Source organism: Lichenostomus cassidix, chromosome 21 (genome assembly GCF_008360975.1).
Source record: "Lichenostomus cassidix isolate B80296 chromosome 21, HeHo_3.0, whole genome shotgun sequence".
Lineage (NCBI taxonomy): Eukaryota > Metazoa > Chordata > Aves > Passeriformes > Meliphagidae > Lichenostomus > Lichenostomus cassidix.
The window spans coordinates 5,974,106-6,001,523 of NC_139501.1; the positions used below are offsets into that span (position 1 = coordinate 5,974,106).

The 27,418-nt window shown below is 59.6% G+C and overlaps 2 protein-coding genes across 9 annotated transcripts; both read left to right on the top strand.

Annotated features, from left to right (window-relative positions):
• The first annotated feature begins 429 nt into the window (after positions 1 to 429).
• Positions 430 to 4,754, top strand: NECAP2 (NECAP endocytosis associated 2). The gene is made up of 8 exons (XM_085080114.1): positions 430 to 589; positions 1,217 to 1,317; positions 1,411 to 1,515; positions 2,332 to 2,413; positions 2,964 to 3,066; positions 3,402 to 3,564; positions 3,686 to 3,761; positions 4,045 to 4,754. Exons 1-8 carry the CDS (start codon positions 495 to 497, stop codon positions 4,091 to 4,093), a joined length of 774 nt encoding a protein of 257 aa, XP_084936240.1. The 5' UTR covers positions 430 to 494; the 3' UTR covers positions 4,094 to 4,754.
• A 229-nt stretch (positions 4,755 to 4,983) lies between these two features.
• CROCC (ciliary rootlet coiled-coil, rootletin) lies at positions 4,984 to 26,970 on the top strand. 8 transcript variants are annotated; one of them, XM_085080105.1, is made up of 34 exons: positions 4,984 to 5,099; positions 8,552 to 8,690; positions 9,489 to 9,674; positions 9,752 to 9,835; positions 9,910 to 10,001; positions 10,385 to 10,550; positions 11,021 to 11,127; positions 11,214 to 11,420; positions 11,923 to 12,019; positions 12,093 to 12,188; positions 12,528 to 12,671; positions 12,805 to 12,983; positions 13,630 to 13,791; positions 14,048 to 14,192; positions 14,639 to 15,004; positions 15,351 to 15,544; positions 15,746 to 15,873; positions 16,506 to 16,657; positions 17,083 to 17,184; positions 17,263 to 17,397; positions 18,000 to 18,131; positions 18,202 to 18,440; positions 19,070 to 19,229; positions 19,391 to 19,558; positions 19,935 to 20,253; positions 20,753 to 20,862; positions 20,933 to 21,053; positions 22,745 to 22,896; positions 23,477 to 23,638; positions 24,067 to 24,207; positions 24,446 to 24,709; positions 25,223 to 25,333; positions 26,082 to 26,192; positions 26,269 to 26,970. In XM_085080105.1, the coding sequence occupies exons 1-34, from the start codon at positions 5,023 to 5,025 to the stop codon at positions 26,317 to 26,319; spliced, it is 5,199 nt and encodes a 1,732-aa protein (XP_084936231.1). In that variant the 5' UTR covers positions 4,984 to 5,022; the 3' UTR covers positions 26,320 to 26,970. The 8 variants fall into 8 exon arrangements, with proteins under 8 accessions (XP_084936231.1, XP_084936232.1, XP_084936233.1 ...); XM_085080106.1 differs by having other exon boundaries at positions 25,226 to 25,333; XM_085080107.1 differs by having other exon boundaries at positions 9,916 to 10,001.
• Positions 26,971 to 27,418: the final 448 nt, after the last annotated feature.

Genomic DNA, 27,418 nt, shown 5'->3' on the forward strand with positions numbered 1-27,418 from the left:
GTTGGGGAGCCCTGGCAGCTCCCCCAGGCCCCAGCTCCCTTGGAATTCTGATTTTTTTTTTTTTACAATTTCTTTATTTACAATAGAAATCATGTAATGTAATTAATGTATAATATAGAAGCACACATAAATATATTAAATATAGAACAAATCTATGATCTATATAATATATGATACATCTAATACATATATTTTATATATTATATATATCTTACAGAACGTATACTATAATATACGATATATAACACTATAATATAAATAACTATAAATAGAGGAATCAATTATTTGTATTATAAAAGCAGTAAAACCTGTGAGTTTCGTGGTTCGGAGTCCCGGGCCGGTTCCAGTTCCAGCAGCTCACTGGGCCCAGTGCACCGGGTCCTCCCGCCCGCCAGGGGGCGCCGCGGATGCGGAAGCGCCTCTCACCGGGGCGGCCGTGGAGACACCAGCGAGGCACCATCGAGGCGTGAGGGTAGAGCGGCGGCGCGGCCGCGATGGCGGCGGAGGAGGAGTACGAGTCGGTGCTGTGCGTGAAGCCGGCGGTGCTCGTGTACCGGGTGCCGCCGCGGGCCTCCAACCGCGGCTACAGGTGGGGCCCGCGCCTCCTGCCACCGGGGTATTCGCCCACTCCCTGTTTGTGGGGGGGTTTGTGGGGGGTCCCATCCCATAAGGTGTGTGGGGTCTGCCCCTCCTGGTGGGGTTTGTGGTTCCCAGGAGGTGTTTAGGGTCTGTCGCTGGCCCTGGGGCAGGAAGAACTGCCCCTCGTGGGGTATCTCAGCCAGCCTGAGGAATCTCAACCCCTCCTGAGAAATGTCAGTCCCCCGTGAGGTGTCTCAGCCCCCCGTGGGGTATCTCTGTCCCCCATCGCAGCCCCACAGGAGTGTCTCCATCCCCGCTGTGTTTTGGGCCTCCCATCCCCTCAGTCCTCAGCCATAGCGGGTCCTGGGCACAGCCGGGCTGACCTAACGCAGCTTTTGGGCTGGAAACACTGCGGAAAGGGAACCGAAACCTCCCTTGCAGCTCTTGCCTCCTCACCCCTGCAAACCCAGCAGCTGTTCTGGGGTGAAACGAGACATCTTGTGACAAATCCCCTCCTCCCTCTCGCCCCACCCTGGCCCCTCGTTACCGGCTCCAGGCACGGGAGCTCCGTGGGGCAGCAGCATACGGGGGCTGTGGGCGGCACAGGCAGCTCAGACTCTGCTTCCTGTTTTTCCAGAGCCGCGGAGTGGCAGCTGGACCAGCCGGCCTGGAGCGGGCGCCTGCGGATCACGGCCAAGGGCAGCACGGCTTTCATCAAGCTGGAGGACAAGACCTCGGGTGAGGAGGGAAAGCCAGGGCTCTGTGCTCCGCGGGGAGCAGGGGTGTGGGACTGTGCCCTGGCGTTACCCTGCTCCCATTCCTGTTTTCCAGGAGAGCTCTTTGCCCAGGCTCCTGTGGAGCAGTTCCCTGGCATTGCTGTGGAGAGTGTGACAGACTCCAGCAGATACTTTGTCATCCGCATTGAAGATGGGAATGGTGCGTCCCACACACCTGAGAGCTCCTCAGAGCCCTTGCTGCTCTCGTCTGGGAAGGATTCCTGCTTTCCATGATGGAATATTCCCTGCACAGGGAATTATCTCCCTCCCACGTGCTGGCCGTGCTCTGACCTTTGCCAGGAACAAAAACATTTGGATTTGGCTTGCTCAGCGTTGGCAGGAGGATGCAGGATCATCCCCCTGCTGCCACTTAATTAAAAAGCTGCTTTTACTGAAGTTGTGGGTGCAGCCAGTGAGGTGAAATACCTGGAGATGCCTTTTACAAAGGGAAGGCTCCAGTGTGACCTCATTGTGGCCTTCCAGTGCCTAAAGGGACTTAGGACAAGGGTCTGGAGTGCCAGGACAAGGCGGAATGGCTTCCCACTGCCAGAGGGCAGGGACAGATGGGATATTGGGAAGGAATTGTTCCCTGTCAGGGTGAGGAGGCCCTGGCACAGAGACCTGTGGCTGCCCCTGGATCCCTGGAAGTGTCCAAGGTCTGGCTGGATGAGGCTTGGAGCCACCTGGCATGATGGAAGGTGTCTCTGCCCATGGCAGGGGTGGCACTGGATGAGCTTTAAGGTCCTTCCAGCCCAAACCATTCTGGGGTTCTGGGATCCCCAGTCCCATGGCTCAGTCTCCTGAATCCCAACTCCCTCTGGAGGCAGCGCCAGGCACGAGGATGTGCAACATGGAGCATCCATCCCATCCCATCCCATCCCATCCCATCCCATCCCATCCCATCCCATCCCATCCCATCCCATCCCTCTTCCCCTGCTGCTGAGCATTCCAGCCCTGACTCTTCCTGCTTCCCCAGGCCGCCGGGCGTTCATCGGGGTTGGCTTTGTGGACCGAGGGGATGCCTTTGACTTCAACGTGGCTCTCCAGGACCACTTCAAGTGAGTTTGTGCCTCTCCCTGGCTCCCCTCAGCTCTGTTTTTGGCATGTGTCCTCCAGGAATGGTGGAGAAACAGGAGGTGGGATGGGCAGGTGTGGTGGGAAGAGGTGGAAGCTCCCCTTCCTTTGTGCAGGCAGCTCTTCCTCTCCCTGGTATTTCCCAGTCTGAATTAGCAGCTTCCCAAACCGTGCTTCCCAAGTCCAGAAGAGGGTGTCCAAATTCCCAGTCCAAATTCCCTGATTTATTTCCTTTACTTTCTGTACCAGCTGTGAGGGGCTGTCCATGAGGGGCTGGGCTGCTGCTCCAGCTGCTGGGAATGGTGGGGTTTTGGGGATGGATGGATGGGTGGATGTGGTGCTGGCTGGGGGATCTGTGTGGCTCCACAGCTGCTGCTGGGAGTCCTCCCTTCAGTGCTCCCTGGAGTGAGGGCTCAGATCACAGCCATTGCAGAGCTGCTGCCAGGCACAGGGGATGATCCTGAGCAGGATTTGTCCGGGAGAGCCTGGGGCAGGCTGGTGACGTCTCCTTTTCCATGGATTTAATTCCTGCAGGTGGGTGAGGCAGCAGAGCGAGCTGGCCCGGCAGGACGTGGAGCAGGGACCCAAACTGGATCTGGGCTTCAAGGAGGGACAAACCATCAAACTCAACATCGCTGTGAGGGGCTTTTCCAGCTGATCCCAGCTTTTCCTTCGGGTGGCTCAAGGAAGCAGAAGCTTCTCCCTGAAATCCCCGGGCATGGGCTCTGTCGGGATAATGCTGCCTGCAGGGATTTGCAGGAGCTCGTGGTGCAATTGCTGCTTCCAAAACCAGGCCTGTGGGGTTTGGGGGTAAAAGCCACTCTAGGTGTGACCCCTTTGGATGCACCAGCAGCAGGATGTCGCAGCGCTGCAGGATTTTATTCCCAAAATAAACCCATTTGGCTTCCAGGGTTCATGCTTCAGCTCTGGATTTAAATGTGATCCCACCCAAACTTCCTGCTCTGCTTTCAGAACATGAAGAAAAAGGAAGGAGCGACAGGGAACACCAGGCCACGTCCTTCAGGGCCTGGGGGCCTGAGCTTGCTCCCACCACCTCCTGGAGGAAAATCCAGCTCTGGAGAGCGCCCGTCCTCACTGCCCACACCCGCCCAGCTCCCAGGAACCCCCATCACGGGTCTGTGCTCACCCAGGAGAGCTCCCTGGGCTCTGCTTCATCCATCAAAGCAGGGAAAAAATGGGGGGAACCTGGGAATGGCAGTGGGAAATGACTCCTGGTGTTTTGTTCTCTCTGCCAGACTCTCTGCTGTCCTGGCCTCAGCCCTCTGCTGCTCCTGCCACCGATGTCTGGGGAGACTTTGCCAAAGCTTCGGGGTGAGCACGAGAGGGATTTGGGGGGTATGTGGATACCCCAAAACTGACTGATTTTGCTGGAAAACCCCACTGGGGTGGGGGCACTGCTCCATCCAGTCCCAGCTTTGGGATTCAGGAGCAGCTCTGTCTCTGGGTTGCCAATTCCCTGAGTTCAGGTCTGTGGGCACTTCCCGCTCTGCTGCTTCAGGAGAATTTTGGGGTGATCCTGGATGATCCATTTGCTGCCCAGTTTTCTGCCTGAACGCCCTTTCCATGTCTGAACCCTGTTTTTCCCTCTCTCCAGGTCAGCTTCTAACCAGGCTCAGGGGAACACTGGCTGGGTTCAGTTCTGATCCCAACCCCTCCTCCGCTTTTCCCCTCGTGGGTGCTGGGATCCTCGGGATTCCTTTGGGACCAAAGAAGCAGCTTCAGGACACCTCACTCCTGCCCTCAAATCCTGCACAGCATCGAAATGCTGGAATAAGTGCTGGGAAGAACCAACCACGTGCCTTAAAACACTCCACAACCTCTACCTGCCACATCCAGGGTCTGTTCCTGGATCATGGGAAACCTCAGAGGCTTCTCCTTTGGGAAAAACCATCAGGTCCAAAACCTCTCCTTGATAGGAGAGCAAGGGCTTGGGGTTTCCTCCGAGATTCCTCTGCCTTCTCCTTGTGCTTTTGGGCTGGATAAATCCTTCCCTGGATAAATACAGCATCCTCCTGGAGACATCCCACCTCCCACATCCAGACACACCTTTCCTTGCCAGGATGCCAAGCATCACCTGGATTCTTTTCTGAGCACTTAACTGGGATGTGGAGAGCCTGATACCAGCATTTCCATGCTGAAATTCCTCATTTCTTACTCTGGGAAGTCTGTTTTACTCCTCTATTTTGAAGACACGGTTTTTTACTCCTTTCCATGGACATTTTATTAAGGACAGAATGGAGTCGGGCTCTTGGACAGAGCTGGGGTTGAGATTCCTCTTGAAACAAATAAATATTTTCCTACCTATTTATACTGAGGCTTTTCTGAGTACGAAATCCCACTTATTTTGATCCAGCTGTTTGGATTTTCCTTTCCATTTCCAACTGGATGACAGGCATTTTGCTTTCAGAGCTTTTCCCTGGGCCTGGCAGCAATCCCAGGTGAGAATGTAATGCTTCCACGTGAACAATAAAATGGTTTTGATGCCAAACTGGAATTTCTTTCCTCCCCTGGGCGGGCTTGGAGCGGCTGGGATGAGCTTTTGTGATTCCCATTCCTTGCTGGTGCCGAGGGAATGGCATTGGACACAGAGCACAACAGAACCTGTTGCTTAGCAGTGCTTTCTGTTGGGAAGGACACCGGGAGGGGAAGGTAAGAGAAGAACTGGGGGGAAAAGGAGTATTTTTGGGACACAAATGCTCGGGGGTGGAACTGGAGGCAGCTCCCGCGTGGCTAGAGGCGTCCAGGACGGCGTAAATCCTCAATCCCGTCTGGCTGCTCCCTGTCCTGGGTAATCTCCGGCTCTCCGGGGGAGAAAGGGCACTTTCCCTGCCGGGGGGGTCGAGGGGAGAGCGGCCAGGAGATCCCATCCCCTCCCGGAGCGCGCTTGGGATCGCATCCCTCCCTTATCTCAGCAGCAGGGATGCCTCCAGCCCCTGCTCTGGGCGATTTTGAGCTCGGATCGGGGCTTTATCCCCACTTTTCCCCACCAGGGTGGGCGCAGACAGTCTTTAATTACCCGGGGGCTAATTAGAACCGGGGGCTAATGCGGGGTCCAGAGCCATCCCCGCATCCCGGGGGGCAGTAAAGCCGCTTCACCCCTCGGCAACCCCGGCTCGCTCCTCCCCGGAGCTTTTCCTGCCGGAGCGAACCGCGGGGCCTTAATGAGCTTAAGGAAAGGGCCTCTCTCTGAGCCCTTTCCCCCCCTCCCCAGGAGCCCTTTCCCCGCTCCGGGAGCCCTTTCCCCTCCCCAGGAGCCCTTTCCCCTCGCCGGGAGCCCTTTCCCCGCTGAAAGCCGCTCCATCCCGCCGGGTAAGGACTTCCCCACCCACCCCGGTCACGGGCAGCGCCGGGGGCTGGCATTTGTTGGTGTTTTCCTTCCTTTTCCCCGTTCTCCTCCCGCCGGCAGCCTCGGGGTGGGTTCGTTGGCCAAACCGAGGGATTTGGGGCGGGAGGATGGTCGGCGCCGGGCTCGGAGGCGTTGGGACCTCCAGGAAGAGGAGGGTCCCTGCTCCCGCCGTCACACGGGGAGGGGACGAGGGGTTCGGGCTGATCCCGACCCCGCATCCGCTTCCCGGCCACGGGCAGCGGGACCGAGCCGCCCCGAATCCCGGGACGAGGACTGGGGAGCAGGAGGCTGCGGCAAGGGGGGCTCGGGGCTCGGGGGATGCTCCGGGAGCGGCGCGGGGCAGAGGTGGGATGGGGATCGGGATAGGGATGGGGATTGGGATCGGGAATGGGATCGCGAATGGGATCGGGAATGGCACTCGGGCAGCGGGGCTGGGAGGGCACAGAGGGGTTTGTGGCGGAAAAATCGCGGATCGGGGCGGCGCCGTGATCCCAGCGGGGAATCGGGGGCGGGTTGTGGCCGCGGATGGGAAAGTGCAGCGGTTTGGGATCTCAAATACGAATGTGCAGCGGGCTTGGGATCTCAAATATGAATTCACAGTGGTTTGAGATCCCAAATCCGAATTTACAGTGGGTTTGGGATCTCAAATACCAATTTACAGTGGGTTTGGGATCTCAAATATGAATTTACAGTGGTTTGGGATCTCAAATATGAATTTACAGTGTGTTTTGGGATCTCAAATACAAATTTACAGTGGGCTTGGGATCTCAAATACCAACTTACAGTGGGTTTGGGGATCACAAGTCCTAATTTACCACGGTTTGGGGATCTCAAATATGAATTTACAGTGGTTTGGGATCTCCAATCCGAATTTACAGCAGTTTGGGATCTTAAATACAAATTTACAGTGGTTTGGGAATCTCAAATATGAATTTACAGTGGTTTGGGATCTCAAATATGAATTTACAGCAGGTTAGGGATCACAGCTGGGAATCTGCAGCAGGACTTGGGATTGCAGTTGGAAATCTGCTGCGGGTTTGGGATCACCAGGACAAATTTTTAGTGATTTTGTGGTAGCAATTATAAATCTGCAGCAGTTTTGTGGTTGTATCTGGGAATTTGCAGCAGTTTTGGGATCACAAATGCAAATGTGTAACACTATAATGATTGCGACTATAAATCTGCACTGGTTTTGGGATCACAGACATGAATTTGCAGAGGTTTTGGCATCAGAAAGGCAAATTTTTGTGACAGTTCTGTGATTGCAGTTACAAATCTGGAGCATTTCTTGTGATTGTAACTGGAAATCTGCAGCAGTTTTGGAATCAAATGGGAATTTACAGCAGTTTTGGGATCATAACTGAACTGCAGGAGGTTTGGGATTGTAACTGGAAATTTGCAGCAGGTTTGGGGTCACAAACATGAATTTTTAGTGATTTTGTTGTCGCAGCTGTAATCTGCAGCATTTTGGGGGATTTTGGTAACTGGAAAACTGCAGCAGTTTTGGGATCACAAACATGAATTTACAGCAGTTTTGGGACCACAATTTCAAATTTGTGGCAGTTTTATGACTGCAGCTATAAATCTGCAGTGGTTTTGTGATCTCAAACATGGATTTGCAGCAGTTTGGGGATCATAGCTACAAATCTGCACAAGTTTTGCTGTTGCAGCAATAAATCTGCCATGATTTTATGGTCCCAAACACACATTGTCAGAGGTTTTGTGTTGCAGCTGCACAATGAAGTGGGTTTGAATTACAGCTGTGAATCTGCAGCACTTTTGTGATCCCAAACAACGAATTTTGGCCATTTTGTGATGGCAGCTGCAAATCCCATGTGGTTTTTGTGATTGCAAATGTGGATCTGAGCGTCCCTGCAGCCCCAACTGCGAACTTGCAGTGGGTTTTTGAGCACAAATGTGCATTTCCAGCAGTGCTTCCCTCACAAACGGCATTCCTTGGAATGTCCCAGCCGTGGGAGGTGGCATTTCCAGCCAGGGCAGGGTCAGAGCACTCCTTGTGGGCTGGAGGAGACTCAGATGGAGGACCTGGTGGGATTTTGGTGGAAATCCCTCTGTTTGTGCTTGGTTGTTTAAATTGAAGAAAATCCCAGGGAAAGATCCCGAGGAAGGTTGTGGTTCCTATTCCTGAGGATTTTTTATACATTTTCCATGTGCCTGGGGAGGGCTTGGCTCTGTTCAAGGGGAACAAAGCAGCTCTCGGTGGCACAGGGCACCCTGGCTGTGTCCCAGGCTGGATCCCATCCCTGCTCCCCATCCCATCCCATCCCATCCCATCCCATCCCGGATCCCATCCTGGATCCCATCCCAGGTCCTTTCCCAGATCCCATCTCTGCTCTCCATCCCAGATCCTATCCCTGATGCCATTTCTGCTCTCAGTCCCGTCCCAGATCCCATCCCTCCAGTCTGTCCCATCCAGGATCCCATCCCTGCTCTCCATTCCATCCCAGATCCCATCCCTCCTCTCTGAGCCATCCTGGATCCCATCCTTGCTCTCAGTCCTGTCCCATTCCAGATCCCATCCCTCCTCCCCGTGCCATCCCGAATCCTGTCCCTGCTCTCCATCCCATCCCAGATCCCATCCCTGCTGTCTATCCCATCCCGAATCCCATCCCACATCTCATCCCAGATCCCATCCCTGCTCTCGGTCCCATTCCAGATCCCATCCCAGATCCCATCCCAGATCCCATCCCATATCCCATCCCAGATGCCATCCCTGCTCTCCATCCCCCCGCAGGGCCATGGCGTCGCTGCTGTCCCTGCAGGAGGAGAACAGGCTCCTGCAGCAGGAGTTGTCCCGCGTTGAGGACCTGCTGGCGCAGAGCCGCGCCGAGCGCGATGAGCTCGCCATCAAGTACAATGCCCTCAGTGAGCGCGTGAGTCGCCCAAATCCACCTTTTCCAGCCCCAAAATCCGGTGGTGCCAGCTCCAGCCTCGGTGTTCCCCGTGTTGGGTGGGAGAGCCACGCTGTCCCCGTGGTGGGAATTGTCCAGGCCGGTCCTGGCTTGCCAGGGCTTGTCCTGCAGGATGCACAGTGTCACCATCCATGCTGGGTTTGTTTGTGCTGCTGGGTTTTGGGATGGAACCCCCCACTCCTGGTGGGAATCCTTCAGTTTGGCAGTGCTTTGCCCTGGCAACCGGGAATTCAAAAGGGCTTTGGCCATTCCAGTGCAGAATGTGGCTCCTGGGCAGACCCAGACTGAGGGGATGATGGGATTCTGGAGGGAACTGTGTGATTCTGGAGGGAATGACAGGATTCTGGAGGGAATGATGTGGTTCTGGAGGAAATAATGGGATTCTGGAGGGAATCCCTCGGTTTGTGCCTGGTTATTTAAGAAAAAAGCACAAATACCAGGAAGATATCCCAAGGCAAGTTTTCACTGTTGTCCCCAAGGATCCTTTATCCATCAGCCACTCTGTGCAAACTGGGATGGAGCTCTGCTGACCCCACAGATTGGAAGTTGAGTTATTCCTAAAAGCACCCCCAGAATTCCCCGTTCATCCCCTCCATATGCGTGGAGAGACGCAGGAATATGGGAATTGCGGGGTTTCGGCTCTGGCTGGCTGGGATTTGCTGCAGAAACCTCTGCAAGCTTCACCAGGACACCACGAGTGCCTCCAGAGGATCCTCAGGGGGTGCTGGGGGTGCCAGCCTGGGTTCCTCCTGATCCCAGCTGGAGCAGAGCCTGCGGCTGGAGCCGGAGGAGCGGGAGGCAGCCGAGAGCCGGAGCCTGGCCCAGCACAACATCGAGCTGCGGAGGCTGCTGGAGGAGGAGCAGGCTGCCTACAAGAGGAAGCTCCAGGCTTACCAGGAGGGCCAGCAGCGCCAGGCCCAGCTGGTGCAGAAGCTCCAGGCCAAGGTAAATCCTTCCTGGGGAACGCCGGGATAATTTGGGATCCACCCCCCCATCGGTGTCACCCGCTGTCCCTCCTGCAGGTGCTGCAGTACAAGAAGAAGTGTGGGGAGGTGGAGCAGCAGCTGCTGGAGAAGGCGACGGAGCTGGAGCAGGAGAGGCTGACGGTGAGGGAGGGTTTGGGGGTCCTTCCCCACATCCCCAAATCGGGGGCATGGCCAGCGGGGGGATATTCCCACAGATCCAGCTGGATGCCAGCGGCTCCCAGCCCGAGGAGGAGAGCAGCAATGAGCTGGAGAACGCCCTGATCCGGCTGGAAGAGGAGCAGCAGAGGTGGGTGGGATCCTGGGGGAATGTGAGGATTCTCAGTGGGATGCTGATCCTGGAGATCCCAGGAGAGCAGAGCTGGGTGGGATCCCTAGAGGGGAGTGTGAGGATTCCTGAGGGATGCTGACCCCAGATATCCCCAATCCCAGGAGCAGCAGGGGTGGGTAGGATCCTGTGGGAATGTGAGGATTCCCGAGGGATGCTGACCCCAGATATCCCAAATCCCAGGAGCAGCAGGGGTGGGTGGAATCCTTGGGGGAATGTGGGAATTCCCAGTGGGATGCTGACCCTGGAGATCACCAATCCCAGAAGCAGCAGAGGTGGGTGGGATCCCCGTGGGAATGTGAAGATTCGCGAGGGATGCTGACCCCAGATATCCCAAATCCCAGGAGCAGCAGCCTGGTGCAGGTGAACTCGATGCTGCGGGAGCAGCTGGAACAAGCCAACGTGGCCAACGCGGCGCTGAGCGAGGACATCCGGAAGCTCACGGCCGACTGGTCACGGACCCGGGATGAGCTGGAGCAGCGGGAAGCAGAGTGGAGGCGCGAGGAGGAGGTTTGGGGACACCGGGGAGGGACAGGACCCGAGAGGGGACAGCAGCGGGGAGAAGGGTGTGAGGCAGAGGGATGTGGGGTAGGATGTGGGATCATGGAGAGGGATGTGAGGCAGAGGGATATGGGGTGTGGGGTCACTGAGGAGGGATGTGGGGGTGTGGGGGATGTTCCATGGGGCAGGATTTGGGGATGTGACACGGATGGGAATGGGATGTGAGGCAGGGGGATGCAGGGCTGTGCCATGGACAATTGTACAGGACCACTGGGAGGGGTGTGAAGTCATGGGGGATGCTGCACGGAGGAGGATTTGGGGGTTCAGGGGATGTGATGGGAAGGGATGTGAGGCAAGAACGTGTCCCCCACCCCTCTCTGTGCCCACAGGAACTGTGGGGGTGATGGGTGTGGCCGGGAGGAATTTTTGGGGATTTGGGGACCGTGGTGGGTCACTGATTCCGCTCCATCCCACCGCAGTCCTTCAACACCTACTTCAGCAACGAGCACAGCCGGCTCCTGGCCCTGTGGCGGCAGCTGGTGGCCTTCAGACGCCACTTCGGGGACATGAAGGCCACCACCGAGAGGTCAGCAGGGCCGGGGAGGGAGCTGTCCCTCGGAGGATCCCTGAGGGTCGCTGAGGGTCGCTGAGGACGCCATCCTGCCCGCGCAGGGACCTGGCGGAGCTGGGGCACGAGGTGTCCCGGACTGGCCGCGCTGCCCACGCCGCCTGCCTGCACCTGGCCGCCAACCTGCGGCTGGCCGAGAGCCAGGCGGGAGCGGCGCGGGAGCGGCAGGAGCTGCGCCTGGAGCAGCTCCAGGAACAGCTGGCGGCGCGGGCCAGGGATGCCGAGCTGGAGAAAGCCGCCCTGACAGCCCGGTATGGGTCTGGGGGCAGCGGAATGGGCAGGGGGAGGAATGGAGGGCAGGGGATGGGGCACTGGATGGGATAGGAATGGGAGTCAGAGGGATGGGATGTGGGAGCACCAGGAGGATGGGGACAAGGGGATGTTCCACAGGGAGGATTTTGGGGATGGGAAGGGGATGCAAGGTAGGAGGAGGCAGGGATATGCCACGGACAATTAGGGATGCAGGACCACCAGGAGGGATGTGGGACCACCAGGAGGGATGCAGGATCAGCAGGGGGGATGCAGGACTGTGGGGAATGTTTCCTGGGGAAGATTTTGGGAGTGTGACACAGGTGGGAAGGGGATGCGAGGCAGGAGGCAGGGATGTGCCATAGACAATCATACAGGATAACCAGGAGGGATGCAGGGCCGTGGGGGATGTTCCACAGGGAGGATTTTGGGATGGGACGGGGATGCAAGGCGGGAGGAGGCAGGGATGTGCCGTGGCCAGAGATTGGCTGTGTCCCGGTGCAGGCTGGAGGAGCTGACGGCAGCCCTGGAGCGGCGCCGGAGCGAGGATGAGGAGAAGGAGCGGGCAGTGGAAGAGCTGACCCTGCAGCTGCGGGAGCTGGTGGGTGTGGGACCGGGCGTTTTGGGGGATCAGCTCCGTCATTCCCGGCCTGATCCCATCCCGGGGTTCGCAGGAGGCTGCGCACGCCCGGGAGCCAACGCCGGAGCAGGTGCAGACTCTGCGCTCCGAGCTGGAGCTGCTCCGCCGGACACTGCACGAGGTCACCCAGGTGCTGCCACAGCCCGGGGCCACCCACGGCCAGTAGGGGCCTCTCCCTGCCTCAGTGTCCCCTCCCTGCCTCAGTGTCCCCTCCCTGCCTCAGTGTCCCCTTCCTTGCCTCAATTTTCCCTTCCTTGCCTCAGTGTCCCCTTTTTTTTGAACCAGTTTTGTCTTCCCTTGATTGTTTCCCCTCTCTCACCTCAGTTACTCCTTTCCTTGATTCAGTTTCCCATCCTGCCTCAGTTTCCCCTTTCCTGTACTCCATTCCCCGTTTCTCACCTCAGTTCCCCTCTTAGTTGCCGTAATTTCCGTCCCTGCCTCATGTTCCCCTGGGTTTCCCCTGGAGCAGGCGGTGCTGGCCGATGATCCCGAGACCCTCGCGCCCGCCGTGTCCCCTCCGTGTCCTGCCGTGTCCCCTCTCCGCAGCCTCTCGGCCAGCGCCGCTGCAGCTGCTGTGCATGCAGCCCTGAGCCGGCGGCAGCTGCAGCTGCAGGTGAGCCCGGGAGGAGGAGGATGGGGAGATAGGGATGGGATGGGATAATGGGATGGGATGGGATGGGATGGGATGGGATGGGATGGGATGGGATGGGATTGGAATGGGGCTCTGCTGAAGGCTGCCCCCGCAGGAAGCCCGCAGCCAGGCGGAGGCAGGCCGGGAGGCAGCCGGCAGCCTGCGGAGGGAGCTGGGGATGCTGGAGCAGCGGCTGGAGCAGCTGGGGGCTGAGGCTGGGAGCTGCCGGCGGGCGCAGGAGGAGGCGCAGCGGGAAGGGCTGCGGCTGAGAGCCCAGGCCCAGGGGCTGCGCAGGTACTGCCCGGCTCTGTGTCTGTCCATCCATCTGTCCATCCGTGTGTCCCTGCGTGTCCCTCTGCACCCCTCTGTCCACCCCTGTTTGTCTGTCCATCCATCCACACTGTCTGTAAGTCCATCCATCCACTCACCCATGTCCGTCTGTCCTTCCACCTGCCCACCAATGTCCATCTGTCCATCCACCTGCCCACCAATGTCCATCTGTCCATCCACCTGCCCACCAATGTCCATCTGTCCATTCTCCCACTTGCGTCCATTTGCCTGTCCACCTGCTCACCTGTGATCGTGTGTCGGTGCCTCCATGCCATGGTATCCACGTGCCCCTGTGCCCCTGTGTCCCTGTGCCCCTGTGTCCCTGTGCCCCTGTGTCCCTGTGTCCATGTCTGTGTTTCTGTGTGTCCCTATGTCCCTGTGGTGTCCCTGTGCCCATGTCTGTGTGTCCGTGTGTCCGTGTGTCTGTGTGTCTGTGTGTCCATGTCTATGTGTCCCTGTGTCCATATCCCTGTGTCCATGTGCCCATGTCTATGTGTCCATGTGTCCATGTCCATGTGTCTGTGTCCATGTGGCCATGTCCCTATGTCCGTGTGTCCGTGTGTCCATGTCCCTAGTCCGTGTGTCCGTGTCCATGTCGGTGTGTCCGCAGGGAGCTGGATCGCGCGGAGGCGGCTCTGGCGGAGGAGCAGCAGCGCGTGGGAGCTCTGCAGCAGGAACGGGAGCAGCTGCGGCGCCACAGCGAGGGCCTGGAGGATTCCCGGGATGAGGCTGCCCGTGACGCCCAGGCCGCCCGCCAGCAGCTGGAGCACAGGTGGGTGAAGGGACAAGGGGGACACAGGGGACGCAGGTGGGTGTGGGAACACAGATGAGCACAGGTGGGTGCAGATGGCCACAGATGGGCATACGAGGATTCAGGTGCGTGCAGATGGGCACAGGTGGGCATAGGAGAGTTCAGATGGGTGTTGGGGGGCACAGGTGGGGGCACAGGGGACACAGGTGGGTGCTGGAGGGCACAGGAGGGTTCAGGCTGGTGCAGGTGGACCCAGGCGGGTGCTGTCCCCGCACAGCCGGCAGCAGGTGCAGGAGCTGGAGGCGCAGCGGGTGCGGGCACAGCAGGAGCTGCTGGAGGCACGGGAGGCGCTGAGTCGGGTGCTGCTGGAGGCCGAGCTGGCCCGGGGCGAGCAGGAGGCACTGGCAGAGGCCCTGGGCAAGGTGGGCACCCAGACACCCCACCTGATACCCACTGTGGGGCTGGGCATGGGTACGGGGGCATCCCCATGGATATACCCCCAGGAATGCCAGTCCTGCAGCCCTGTGCCCCAGCTGCCCCCGTGTCCCAGTTCCACAGGTGCCCCCATACCCCAGGTGTCTCCTCTTCCCCTCGTTCTTCAGGTTCCCCCCATGCCCCGGATGGTCCCCATGCCCCAGGTGACCCCCAGGTACCCCCCACGCCCCAGCTGCTCCCCACGCCCCAGGTGCCCCAGATGCCTTCCAAGCCCTCCCTGCCCCAGGTGTCCCATATTCCCCACATGCCCCCATTGCCCCCATGCCCCTGTGTCCCCGTTGTCCCCCGTGTCCAGCCGGTGCCCCCAAGCCCCTGTCACCCCCGTGTCCCCCGTGCCCCGCTGGCCCCCGAGCCAGCCGGTGTCTGTGCTCAGGCGCAGGGCAGCTGCGGGGAGCTGGCGGAGGCGCGGCTGGCAGCAGAGTCGGAGGAGTCGCGGCTGCGGGACGCGCTGGCCAAGACCAGCGAGCTGGCGGCCGGGCTGGCCCGCGACAAGGCGGAGCTGAGCCGGCGGCTGGAGCGGCTGGAGCAGGAGCGGGAGCGGGGCCGGCTGCGCACCCGGGAGCTGTGCCGGGAGCTGGGGCTGCTGCGGGCGCGGCTGGAGCGCGGCCCCCGGCCCGGCAGCGAGCGGCGGGGCCCGGAGAGGGCGCGGAGAGAGCCGCGGGACAACGGGCCGGGGCTGCGCGACGAGCTGCGGGAGCTGCGAGGGCTGCACGGGCGGCTGCGCCACAGCCTCGGCCAGGTGGGCACCGGGATGGGACAGCCGGCAGGTGCTGGGGTAACTGGGAGAGTGTCAGGGGTAACTGGGAGGGTACCAGGGGTAACTGGGAGGGTACCAGGGGTAACTGGGAGGGTGGCAGGGGTGACTGGGAGGGATGGGGACGGGGCGTGGGGTAACTTGGAGTGTGCCAGGGGTAAATGGGAGAGTGCCAGGGAGAACTGGGAGGGGGGGTTGGGGCATGGGGTAACTGGTTGTCCATGAATGGTAACTGGTGGTCAGTGAGGTGTAACTGGCCGTCCCTGAGCTGTCCCTGGCGGTCCCTGAGCTGTCCCTGGCGGTCCCTGAGCTGTCCCCGGTGTCCCCGCAGGCGGTACAGGAGCAGAGCGCGGCGGGCGAGGCGCTGGCACGGGCGCGGGCAGAGCAGGAACGGCTCCGGGCGGAGCAGGAGCGGCTCGGTCGGACGCAGGCGGCGCTGGCCCAGGACAGGGCTGGCCTGGCCGTGCAGCTCGCGGCTGCCCAGCGCCAGGAGAGGCACCGCGACCGCGAGGCTGCCGGGCTCAGGTGGGTGCTGGGCTCAGGTGGGTGCTGGGCTCAGGTGGGTGCCGGGCTCGGGTGGGTGCCGGGTTCGGGTGGGTGCCGGGCTCAGGTGGGTGTTGGGCTCAGGTGGGTGCCGGGCTCGGGTGGGTGCCGGGCTCAGGTGGGTGCTGGCAGGTCTGGCACCATCCCAGCCCCGTGCCAGCCCCGTGCCCGGCACTCCGGCAGGTCAGAGAAGGAGGGGCTGGAGAGCAGCGTGTTCCAGCTGCAGCAGGAGCTGGCCCAGCTGCAGGCCCGTAATCAGCAGCTGGAGGCAAAGGGCCGGACACTGACCCAGGCCAAGGAGGCGCTGGAGGGTGAGGAGTCCAGGCCACTTGTGGGTCCCATCGGTCATGAGCCATGCCCAGCTCCAACCCATCCATCCCCGTCTTCATCCTCATCCCCTCCATCTCCATCTTCACCATCCATCCCCATCCCTATCCATCATATCCATCTTCATTCATGCCTGTCTTCATCCCTGGCCATCCCCATCCTCATCCTCAGTTCCATCCACCTGACAGGGGGTGTTCCTCACTGACTGGGGTGTCCTATGCTGAGGTGTCCCCATGGCTGGGTGTCCCATGGTGGGTGTCCCCCCATGACCCCCCCATGTCCCGCCATGACTGAGGGGACATTCTGGGGTATCCCATGACTGGGTGTCCCATTAGTGGTCTCCCCATGGCTGAGGAGTGTCCCATTCTGGGGTGTCCCATTGGTGGTGTCCCCATGACTGCCGGGTGTCCCCATGGCTAAGGAGTGTCCCCATGACTGAGGGGTGTCCCATTCTGGGGTGTCCCATGGATGGGTGTCCCATAGGGGGTGTCCTATGGCTGAGGGGTGTCCCATTCTATGGTGTCCCATTGGTGGTGTCCCCATGACCCCGGGGTGTCCCATGGCTGGGTGTCCCATGCTGTGGTGTCCCACACTGGGGTGTCCCCGTGTCCCTCAGCCGAGCTGGGCGCGGCACGGCGGGAGCAGGCTCAGGAGCTGCGGCAGCGGCGCCAGGCGGTGGCAGCGGCCGAGACGGCTGCGGTGACAGTGGCCCTGCAGAGCGCTCGCGATGCCCACCGGCAGCAGCTCGAGCAGATCCAGCGCGAGAAGGTGCGGACGGGGTGGGGGGCACGAGGATTTGGGGACACAGGAGGGATTTTGGGTACGGCGGTGGGATTTTGGGGTGCTGTGGTGGGGTTTTTTGGGTGTGATGGTGATTTTTGGGGCATGGTGGTGATTTTTTGGGTGTGATGATTTTTTCGGGTTTTGAGGACCATGTTGGTTATTAGGGAGCAATGTTGATTTATGGGGTGAAATGTTGATTTTTGGGGTGCAAAGCTGATTTTTGCTGCACATACTGATTGTCGAGGCACAGTGGTGATTTGTGGGATGCAACCTTGATTTCTGACATTCCCGCAGGCCGCTGGCACACAATGCCGATTCTCGGGGTGCACTGCCGATCGTTCGGGTTCACTGATTTTTTTTGGGTTCACTGCTGATTTTTGGATCTCACTGACGATTTTTGGGGTCGGCAGGAGGAGCTGGAGGCTGAGCGGGGCCGGCTGGTGCAGGAGCACGAGGAGCTGGTGGCCGAGCTGGCAGCGGCGCGGCAGCAGTGCCAGAGTGAGAAGCAGCAGGTGGGTGGCCCCGATGTCCCCCTGACCCTGTGTCACCCCCGTGTCCCCCCAGCCCTGTGCCACCCCCGTGTCCCCCAGGCACAGGCGCTGCAGGAGGAGGAGCGGGTGGCCCTGGCGGGGACGCTGGCGGGGCTGCAGCGGAGCCTGGATGAGGCTACAGCCGAGCTGGAGCAGCGGCGGCGAGAGGTCAGCGACCGCCAGGAGAAGGAGCAGGTGGGTTTGGGGCTCTCAGGGCCCCCCCGGGATGGAATACAACCCCACAGAGCCCCCACTTCAAGCCCTGATTCCCGGGTATCACCCCGCTGCAGCCCTCCTGTCCCCATTGCACCCCCCATGACCCCTTTCTTGCAGCCCCCCAGCTTCAGCTCCCATCTCCCCCGGCAGTGGGGCTCAGCTGTGGGACCTGAGCCCCCTCACTGCATCCCTGCACCGTGCCCATTGCCCCTCCTTTCCGGGACCCCATCCCCATTGCCCCCACCGTGCCCTGGACTCTGTCCCCATTACCCCCTGGTCTCCAGACCCCATTCCCATTTCCCTCCCTGTCTCCAGACCCCATCCCCATTGCCCCCGCCCTTCCCAGGATCCCAACCCCATTGCCCCCCCTGTCTCTGAACCCCATCCCTATTGCCCCCCTGTCTCTGGACCCCAACCCCATTGCCCCCCCTGTGTCTGGACCCCATCCCCAATGCCCCCACCCCACCCTTCTCTGGACCCCATCCCCATTGCCCCCCTGTCTCCAGACCCCATACCCATTTTCCCCACCCTTCCCGGGACCCCCGAAGGGCAGGGGGGTCTCAGAGTTCCGTGCCCCGCAGGGTTTGGCCGCGGAGCTGCTCTCTCAGCGGGCGCGGGCGGAGGAGGCTGCGCTGAGCCACGAGCGGGAGGCGAGGGCGCTCCGGGACGAGGCGGCAGCGGCGACCAAGCAGCGGGACAGCGCCCTGCGGGAGGTGAGAGCCACTCCAGAGCCCTTCCCGCCCCCCTGAAACCCCGCAATCCCCTGAACGGCAGCTCCGGCAGGCGGAGGAGGCGCGGGCGCAGCTGCGGCTGGCGGCGGAGGCGCGGGCGGCGGCGCGGCGGGAGCTGCTGGAGGCGCAGCGGGAGGCTCGGGAGAGCCGGGAGGGTCGGGATGCGGAGCGGCGGAAGGCGCAGGAGGCGCGGCGGGCTCTGGGCGACGCGGAGCGCGAGAAGGAGGCGCTGCAGCGCTCCGGCGAGGAGCTGCGGGCAGCCCTGCGGCGAGCCGAGGGAGAGCGCATCAGGTCGGGAACGCGGGACGCGCGGGGTGCTCGGAACGGGGGGTGCGGCGGACTGGGGGGATGCTCAGGGCTGGGGGGATGCTCGGGATAAGGGAATGGCCATGCTGGGAGATGCAGGAGTGGTGGGTGGGACAAGGGGCTGCCCGGGTTGGGAGAGGCAGGAGCTGGGAGATGCTCGGGATGAGGGAAAGCGGGAGTTGGGAGATGCGGGAGTTGGGAAATGCAGGAGTTGGGAGGTGCAAGAGTTTTGGGGGATGTTCAGGATGAGGGAAAGCAGGAGCTGGGAGATGCAGGGGTTGGGGGATGTAGGAGTTGGGGGATGCTCGGGGTGAGGGAAAGCAGAATTTGGGAGATACAGGAGTTTTGAGGGATGCTCGGGGTGAGGGAAAGCAGGAATTGGGAGATGCAGGGGTGACAGCCGCCTTGGAGGGCGACGCCTGGCGCACAGGGATGCTCGGGTCGGGATGGGGCAATATTCCAGGTCAGGATGACGGTCAGGACAACGCGATGGAATTTTGGGGATGGAGGGACGGCCAGGATGGGCACGGCTGAGGCAGGGCAGTGCTGGGGCACCGCTGGGGCTGGGGGGAGGCCGGGATCCCCCGAGATGCTGCCAGCCCCTGCTCCCGCAGCCTGAAGCGCTCCGGGGAGGACAAGGAGCAGCGTTTGGCGCTGCTGGAGGCGGCACGGGCGGCGGCCGAGCGGGAGGTGGCGGAGCTGCGGGCGGCACTGCGGGGGCTGGAGCGTGCCCGCCTGGAGAGCCGCCGGGAGCTGCAAGAGCTGCGCCGCCAGGTCAGGAGCTGAGGGGACATGGAGTGACATCGAGCCCTCTCCGGCCAGCAGGGACACGGGGTGGCACGGAGCCCTCCCTGGCCAGCAGGGACACGGGGTGGCACGGAGCCCTTCCCGGCCAGCAGGGGTGTCCCCGAGCCGCTGCTGTCCCCTCCCGGCAGGTGAAGGAGCTGGACAGCGAGAACAGCCGGCGGGGCCGGGAGCTGGGCGAGCTGCAGGCGCGGGTGGCTCTGGAGGAGCAGCGGGAGCAGCGCAGCCGCCGCGAAGCCTCCGGACTCAGGCAGAAGGTGGCGGAGAGCGAGGCTGGCACCGAGGCTGCCCGGAAGGAGGTGAGGGCATCCCCGAGGTCCCAGAGTGTCCCTGTCCCCCCAGAGCTGGCTATCCCGTGTGTCCGGAGGCGTCCCTGTCCCCTCAGGCTGTAGCTCGGTGCCTGTTGTCCCCAGTCATGGTGGTGTCCCGTGTCCCTGGGTGTTCCTGTTACCCCACTGCTGCATTCCCTGCATCCCTGGAGTTCCCAGTTACCCCATTGCTCCTGCCCGAGTCCTTCAGGGTCCTCCATCACCCCATTCCTCCATCCCCTGCATCCCTGGGGTCCCCATCACCCTATTGCCCCATCCTTGCGGATCCTCACCCCTCTCTCTCCATCCCCATCCCTCCATCCCCCATTCCCCATCCCTTCCGCACCATCCCCGCTCTGTCCCGCAGCTGCAGCAGCTGCAGCAGCGGCTGTGGGAGGCAGAGCAGGAGTTCCGGCGGCGGGAGCAGGAGCTGTCGCGGAGCCTGGAGGAGGCGCGGGGCAACGAGAAGAAGCTGCTGGCGGACGCGCGGAACCTGCGGCTCAAGGGGGAGGCGGCGCGGGCCGAGGTGGCCGAGCTGGGGCTGCGGCTGAGCGCGGCGCAGGGCAGGGCGCAGGGGCTGGAGGCGGAGCTGGCCCGCGGCGAGGAGCAGCGCAGGGCCAGCGAGTCCCGCCTGGGAGGGCTGCAGGCCACCCTGCGCCGCGCCGTGGCCATGGCCAGGGCCAAGGGTGAGCGGCTCGGGGCCACCGCGGCTCGGCTGGGGCTGGGGGGAAGGGATGTGTCCCCTTGAAGGGCTGCGGTGTCACCCCACGGATAAGCCCTGAGGGTCTGCAGCACCCCAGTGCTCCATCCCTGCATCCCTGGGGTCTCCCAAACCCCATTATTCCATCCCTGGGATCCCCAAAACCCGTTATTCCATCCCTGGGACCCCCTCAAACCCCGTTATTCCATCCCTGGGGTCCCCCAAACCCCGTTATTCCATCCCTGGGATCTCCCAAAGCCCATTATTCCATCCCTGGGACCCCCCCAAACCCTTTTATTCTATCCTTGGGGTCTCCCAAACCCCATTTTTCCATCCCTTGGCTCTCCCAAACCCTGTTACTCCGTCCCTGGGATCCCTCAAGCCCTGATATTCCATCCCCGCACCCCTGGGATCCCCCCTTCCCTGGGCTCCCCCGCTGCTCCGTCCCCTGCCGCTGTCCCCAGGCCACCCCGCTGTCCCCACAGGCGGCAGCCCGGAGGGCTCGGGCAGCCCTGGCTCTCTCCCCGATGCCGAGGCCGATCCCGCGGCGCTGCGGGAATTCCTGCGGGAGCTGCAGGAGGCGCAGCGGGAGCGGGTGAGTCCCCATGTCCCCCCCGTCCCCGCCACCCCAAAAAGACCTTTTCCCAGCCCCTTTCCCGGCCCAGGAGGAGCTCCGGGGGCAGCTGGGCAGCCTGAGCCGGCGGCTGGCCGAGGCAGAGGCGGAGCGGGACGGCGCCGGGGCTCGGGCGGAGCAGCTCCAGAAACTGCTGGAGGAGAGCGAGCAAGGTGAGGGGAGTCTGGGAATTGCGGGATTCGGGGGAATTCAGAGCCTCCACGGCGAGTGGAGAGAAATTGAGGCACCGGGAGGGAGGCGGGGCTGGCCAGACCGGAGGATGCTCCTCGGGATTTCCTCCAAAATCCTGCTGGAAAACCTCATAAATCCCAGTAAACCCCAGTGAAACTCTGCCGTGTCTCCTTTAAACCCCAATACAACTGGTAAAAACTTCCCTATACCCCTCTAGACGCAAAGAAATGGGTAAAAGCTCTCTGCATCCCCCATAAATCCCAGTGAAACTGGGAAAGCCCTCATGGATGACCATAAATCTCACTAAAACTGGTAAACTCCCCTATGGATCCCATGTAAATACCAGTTAAACTGGTAAGCTCCATAAAACCCAGTAAAACCAGTAAAACCCTCTGTGCAAACTCAATAAATCCCAATAAAGTGGGCAGAACCTCTGTGCATCCCATGTAAATCCCAGTAAAACGGGTAAATTCCCTGTAAACCCCAATAAAATGGCTAAAACCTCCTCTGCAAACTCCATAAATCCCAATAAAATTAACTTTAAAGACCAAAACATTAAAAAATAATAATAAAAAATAACCCATAAAGAAAGTATCCCATGAACTGCAGTAAAACTGGTGAACTCCCCTCTAGCTCCCGTGTAAATCCCAGTAAAATGGGTAAACCCCATAAATCCCAACCCCTGTGCAGCCCTCTTAAACCCCAGTAAACCCAGTGACCCCTCCCAGTTTATCCCCCATAAACTCCAAATAAACTCCAATAAATCTGGTAAAACTTCCATGCATCCCTGAGCCACCGCAGGGAAACTGGGAAATGCCCTGAGCAAACTCCATAAATCCCTATAAAGTGGGTAAAACCCCCCTGAATCTCCCTTAAACCCCAGGAAAGCTGGTGACCTCCAGTGGATCCCAAATAATTCCTGGTAAAACTGGGAAACCCCCCGAGGAAACTCCTTAAATCCCAATAAAGTGGGTAAAACCCCTCTGCATCCCCCATAAATCCCAGTAAAACCCCTCTGCATGCCCCGTAAACCCCAGCAGAACTGGGACTCTCCCCAGTGAAACCCAGAGAAATGGGTCAAATGCCAGTGCATCCCCACAAACTCCAGTGAACCCCAGTCAGCTCCTGCTGCATCCCTTTAAAACCCAGGAAAACCCCATAAATCCCAGTAACCCCCAGTAAACCCCATTAAAACCCCATTGCACCCCCATAAACCCCATAAATGCCTCTATCCCACCCACGCCCCAGTAAACCCCATGGATGCCCTGCACACCCCAGTAACACCAGTAGAGCTCTGTTCCCACCCTGTAATCCCAGTAAGGCCCCATTCCTGCTCTGTTATCCCAGTAGGGCTCTGTTCCCACCCCATTATCCCGGCAGGGCCCCATTCCCACCCCGTTATCCCAGTAACACCAGTAAGGCCCCGTTCCCACCCCATTATCCCAGTAGGGTTCCATTCCCACCCCGTTATCCCGGTAAAGCCCCGTTCCCACCCTGTTATCCCAGCAGGTTCCCATTCCTGCCCCATTATGCCGGCAAGGCCCTGTTCCGGCCCCGTTATCCCGCTGATCCCGGTGTTTCCACCCCGATCCCGCTGATCCCGGTGTTCCCACCCGATCTCGCTGATCCCGGTGTTCCCACCCCGATCCCGCTGATCCCGGTGTTCCCGCAGGACGGCGGGAGCTGAGCAGCTCCCGTGCCTCGCAGCTGCTGCAGGAGGAGTCCCTGCGCCATTCCCAGCGGGAGCGCCGCGAGCTGCGGGACAGAGTGACCGCGCTGGAGCGCAGCCTCCGCACTGCCGAGCGGGAGCGCCGCGCCGCCCAGGTGGGAACGGGAATTCCGGGTGGGAATGGGGAACAGTCCGGGTGGGAATGGGGAACAGTCCGGGTGGGAATGATGGGTATCCCTGGTGGGAATGTGGGGCAGTCCGAGTGGGAATGGGGAACAGTTGGGGTAGGAATGGGAAGCGGTCCGGATGGGGATGATGGGTAACCCTGGTGGGAATGTGGAGCAGTCCGAGTGGGAATGGTGAGTGTCCTTGGTGGGAGTGGGGCATTCCGGGTGGGAATGATGGGCAGCCCAGGTGGGAATGCCAGACAGCACAGGTGGGAACGCTGGGCAGTCCAAGTGGGAATGCCGAGCAGTCCAGGTGGGAATACTGAGCAGTCCAGGTGGGAATGCCGGGAAGCCCAGGTATGAATTCTGGACATTCCAGGTGGGAATGTGGGACATTGAAGGTGGGAATGCCGGGCAGCCCATGTGGGAGTACTGAGCAGTCCATGTGGGAACACCAAGCAGTCCAGGTGGGAGTGTGGGTAGCCCAGGTGGGAGTGTGGGCAGCCTAGGTGGGCACGGCCGCGCGCCGGGCACATCCCCGCTCCATGGCCACATTCCGCGGCTCCAGGAGAAGCTGGGCGAGCTGGAGCTGTGGCAGAGCCGGAGCTCGCGGCTGGAGCTGCAGCGGCAGGCGCTGGAGGGAGAGCTGAGCCGCGCCCGGAGAGCGCTGGCGCTGCGGGAAACGGAGGCGCGGGAAGCGCGGGAACGGGCGGAGCTGCTCCGGAAACAGGTACGGCACCGACCGCACACGTTCCAGCTGGATTGGCTTTGGAGAAATCCAGTTCCCCCTGAACCCAATCCCAGTTCCTCCGAACCCACTCCCAGTGCCTCCTGAACCACTTTCGAGTCCTAAAGTTCCCACTGAACCCAATCCCAGTTCCCCCTGAACCACTTCCCAGTCCCAAAGTTCCCCCTGGACCCAATCCCAGTTCCCTCAAACCCACTCCCAGTGTCTCCTGAACCACTTCCCAGTCCCAAATTTCCCACTCTACCCAATGCCAGTTCCCCCTGAATCACCTCATGGCTCCCACAGTTCCCCCTGAACTCCTTTCCCGTTCCCCCTAAACCGCCTCCCAGTGCCCCCAGTTCCCCTAAACCCCCTCCCAGTGCCCTCAGTGGCCCCAGTGCCCCCATTCCCATAACAATTCCCGGCTGCAGCTGGCGCAGGCCGAGTCCCGCTCCGGGCTCAGCTCCCATGGGGACGCTCCGGCCGCTCCCGAGGGATCCCGGCTCCACGAGAGGCTCCTGCAGCTCCAGGACGCGCTGGCCGCCGGCGAGACGGACCGGAGGATGCTCCAGGTGGGATCGGACTCCCCTCCCAGTGCCCCCGGTTCCTCCTGAACCCATTCCCAGCTCGCTCAGTTCCCCCTGCACCTATTCCCAGCTCCCCCACTTCTCCCTGAACCCATTCCCATTCCTCCCTGGGCCCATTCCCAGTGCCCTCTGTTCCCCCCGAGCCCAATCCCAGCTCCCCCAGTTCCCCCCGCGCCCGTTCCCAGTGCCCCCAGTCTCTGACCCGGCCATTCCCGGTGTCCAGGAGGGGCTGGAGGAGGCGCGGCGGGCGCTGGCCGAGGCGCGGCGGGAGAAGGGAATGCTGCGGGAGCAGCTGCGGGAGCAGCGGGAGCCGGGAATGCTCCGGGATCAGGGAATGCTGCGGGAGCCGGGAATGCTGCGGGAGCCGGGAATGCTCCGGGAGCCAGGAATGCTGCGGGAGCCGGGAATGCTCCGGGATCAGGGAATGCTCCGGGAGCCGGGAATGCCACCAGAGGTTCCACAGAAATCTCGGGACCAGCAGCAGGAGGTGAGAGGGATCCCCTTGACGCCCTATGGATCCCCTATATGGATCACCCTATAGATCCCCCATAGAGCCCTGCACCCTTATGGTCTAATGATCTAATTAATTATCTAGTTACTAACCATCTGATTAATATCTAATAGCTATATTATCAATTATAGCTAATTTTCTAATATTATATTAGATAATAGATATATGATCTAATATATATATTTAAAACACATATTTAAATACATATTTTACTCTAATGTATTTTCCGGGTTTATCTATATTTCTGTATATTTCTATATATTTATATATATAGAATACATCTAATAGATATTTAAATAGTGCATATGATGTAATATATTCTGTTAATATGGAGAATATAAATATTTTAATAATTGTATATAGAATAGAGTTATTATATTGAATTACTATTATTTATTAGGTATAGATACATATATAAATATATAGATTTTAAAATCTATCTATAAATTTATATAAAAACGGAATTCCTGTCTCTCTCCGTGTCGGCAGGAGGAGCAGGAGCCTCCCGGCCGGGCTGGATCCATGTGGCTCCCGGAGCGCTCCGGGGGCTCGGCTGAGCGGGAGCTGGAGGAGGCTCGGAAACGCATCCAGGAGCTGCGGGTGAGTGCCTGAGCCGGGAGTGATCCTGATCCGTGGGAATGATCCTGATCCGTGGGAATGATCCTGATCTGTGGGAGTGAACCTGATCCGTGGGAATGATCCTGATCCATGGGCTGGGAGTGATCCTGATCCATGGGAGTGATCCTGATCCGTGGGAATGATCCTGATCCATGGGAGTGATCCTGATCCATGGGCTGGGAGTGATCCATGGGCTGGGAGTGATCCTGATCTGTGGGCTGGGAATGACCCTGACCCAGCAGCTGGGAATGCTGCTTCAGGAGCTGATCCTGATCCATGGGGCTGGGATTGCTCCTTTGGGCACTCATCCCAACGGGAATGATCCTGGTGCTGCTGCCAGGATGGGACTGGGCTCATCCCGACAGGAATGATCCCAATGCTGGCACTAGGATGGGACTGAGCTCATCCCTATGGGAATCATCCTGGTGCTGCTGCCAAGATGGGACTGGGCTCATCTCTATGGGAATCATCCCGGTGCTGCTGCCAGGATGGGGCTGGGCTCATCCCAGCCTGGAGCGATCCCGTGGCTGGCACGGGGCTGGGCTGGGCAGTTTTTGGGATGCCCATCCCGGTCCCAGCCGTGCCCAGTTCAGGGTTCTGCCCCTTCCCAGGCAGTTTTTGGATGCCTGTCCCAGCCGTGCCCAGTTCGGGGTTCTGTCCCTTCCCGGGCAGTTTTTGGGATGCCTATCCCGGTGCCAGCCATGCCCACTTTGGGGTTCCCGTTGCCCAGGCGCAGCTGTCGGTGCTGGAGCTCCGTTCCCGGCCGCTGCCCGAGGCGCCTCCGGAGCTGCGGCGAGAGCTGGAGCGGCTGCGGCTGGGCCAGGGCGGCCTGGAGGGGCAGGTGAGAGGGACACAGGGGGACACGGGGACACTGCCCGGCCCCACAGTGGCCCCACAATGTCCCCTCCCTCCCCCAGATTGCGCTGCTCAAGGAGCAGGAGCTGCGGCGCCATCCCAATGGAATGTAGGGAATTCCAGGATATCACCAGCAGAGTCCGGCACAGCTCAGCCCAGGGATGAGCGGATGGATCCATCCCAATTCCCATCCCAAAATCCCGAGCACAACCTGGCACAGCTCAGCTCAGGGATGAGGGAATGGATCCATCCCAATTCCCATCCCCATCCCAAAATCCAGAGCAGAGCACAGCCCAGCTCAAGGATGAGAGGATGGATCCATCCCCATCCCTGTGCTCCAAACCCACAATGATTTTTGTCTCCTCATTCCCTTTTCTCCGGGAAAAAGCTGTATTTTCCCACGAGATGACCAAATTTGTCTATTTTTGATACAACTAGGGATCCATGGATGGTTTTCCTATTTTCCTGTAGCAATTTTTAATGAAAAAATGGGTGATATTCCCTTTCCTTAGCCCCAGCAGACCCAACTGATTTATTCCCCTCCTGCCTCCCAAGTCCTGCCACTAACCACGTCCTAATTTTCCCCTTTTTCTAACAGAAAACTCGCTGGATTTGTGTTTTTGAAGGATTTTTTTGGAACTAGCAGGGGTTTTATATGGATTTTTTGGGAACTGGGGGTTTTTACTGGTGCTCTGGGGCAGCCCGAGGTTGGGAAAACCACGGGAAGGGAGGTCCTGGTGGGAATAAATGTGGATAAATCCAAAGTGGATGTTCTGATTTTTCTGGGGGGGATTTTGGCATTTTGGGAATGCCCAAATGGGGGCTGGGTATTATCCCTAAATAATGATAAATAATAAAAAGAAATAATAGTAAGTAATAAAAATAAAAAATTAATAATTGATATAAATAAACAGTAATAGCCAATAATAATTAATGAGAAATAATGAAGAATAAAGGATAGAGGATAAGGAATAAATAGCAAATAATAATGATAATAAAGCTGTATCCTATAGATGAGAGAGAAGCTTTAGGGGTGAAATATATCCTACAGGGGGGAAATATACCTTATAGAGGGGAAATACACCTTATAGAGGGGAAATGCATTCAATGGGGGGAAATACACCCTATGGAGGGGAAATACATCCTATAGGGAGGAAATGCACCTTATAGAGGGGAAATACATCCTATAGAGTGGAAATCCATCCTATAGAG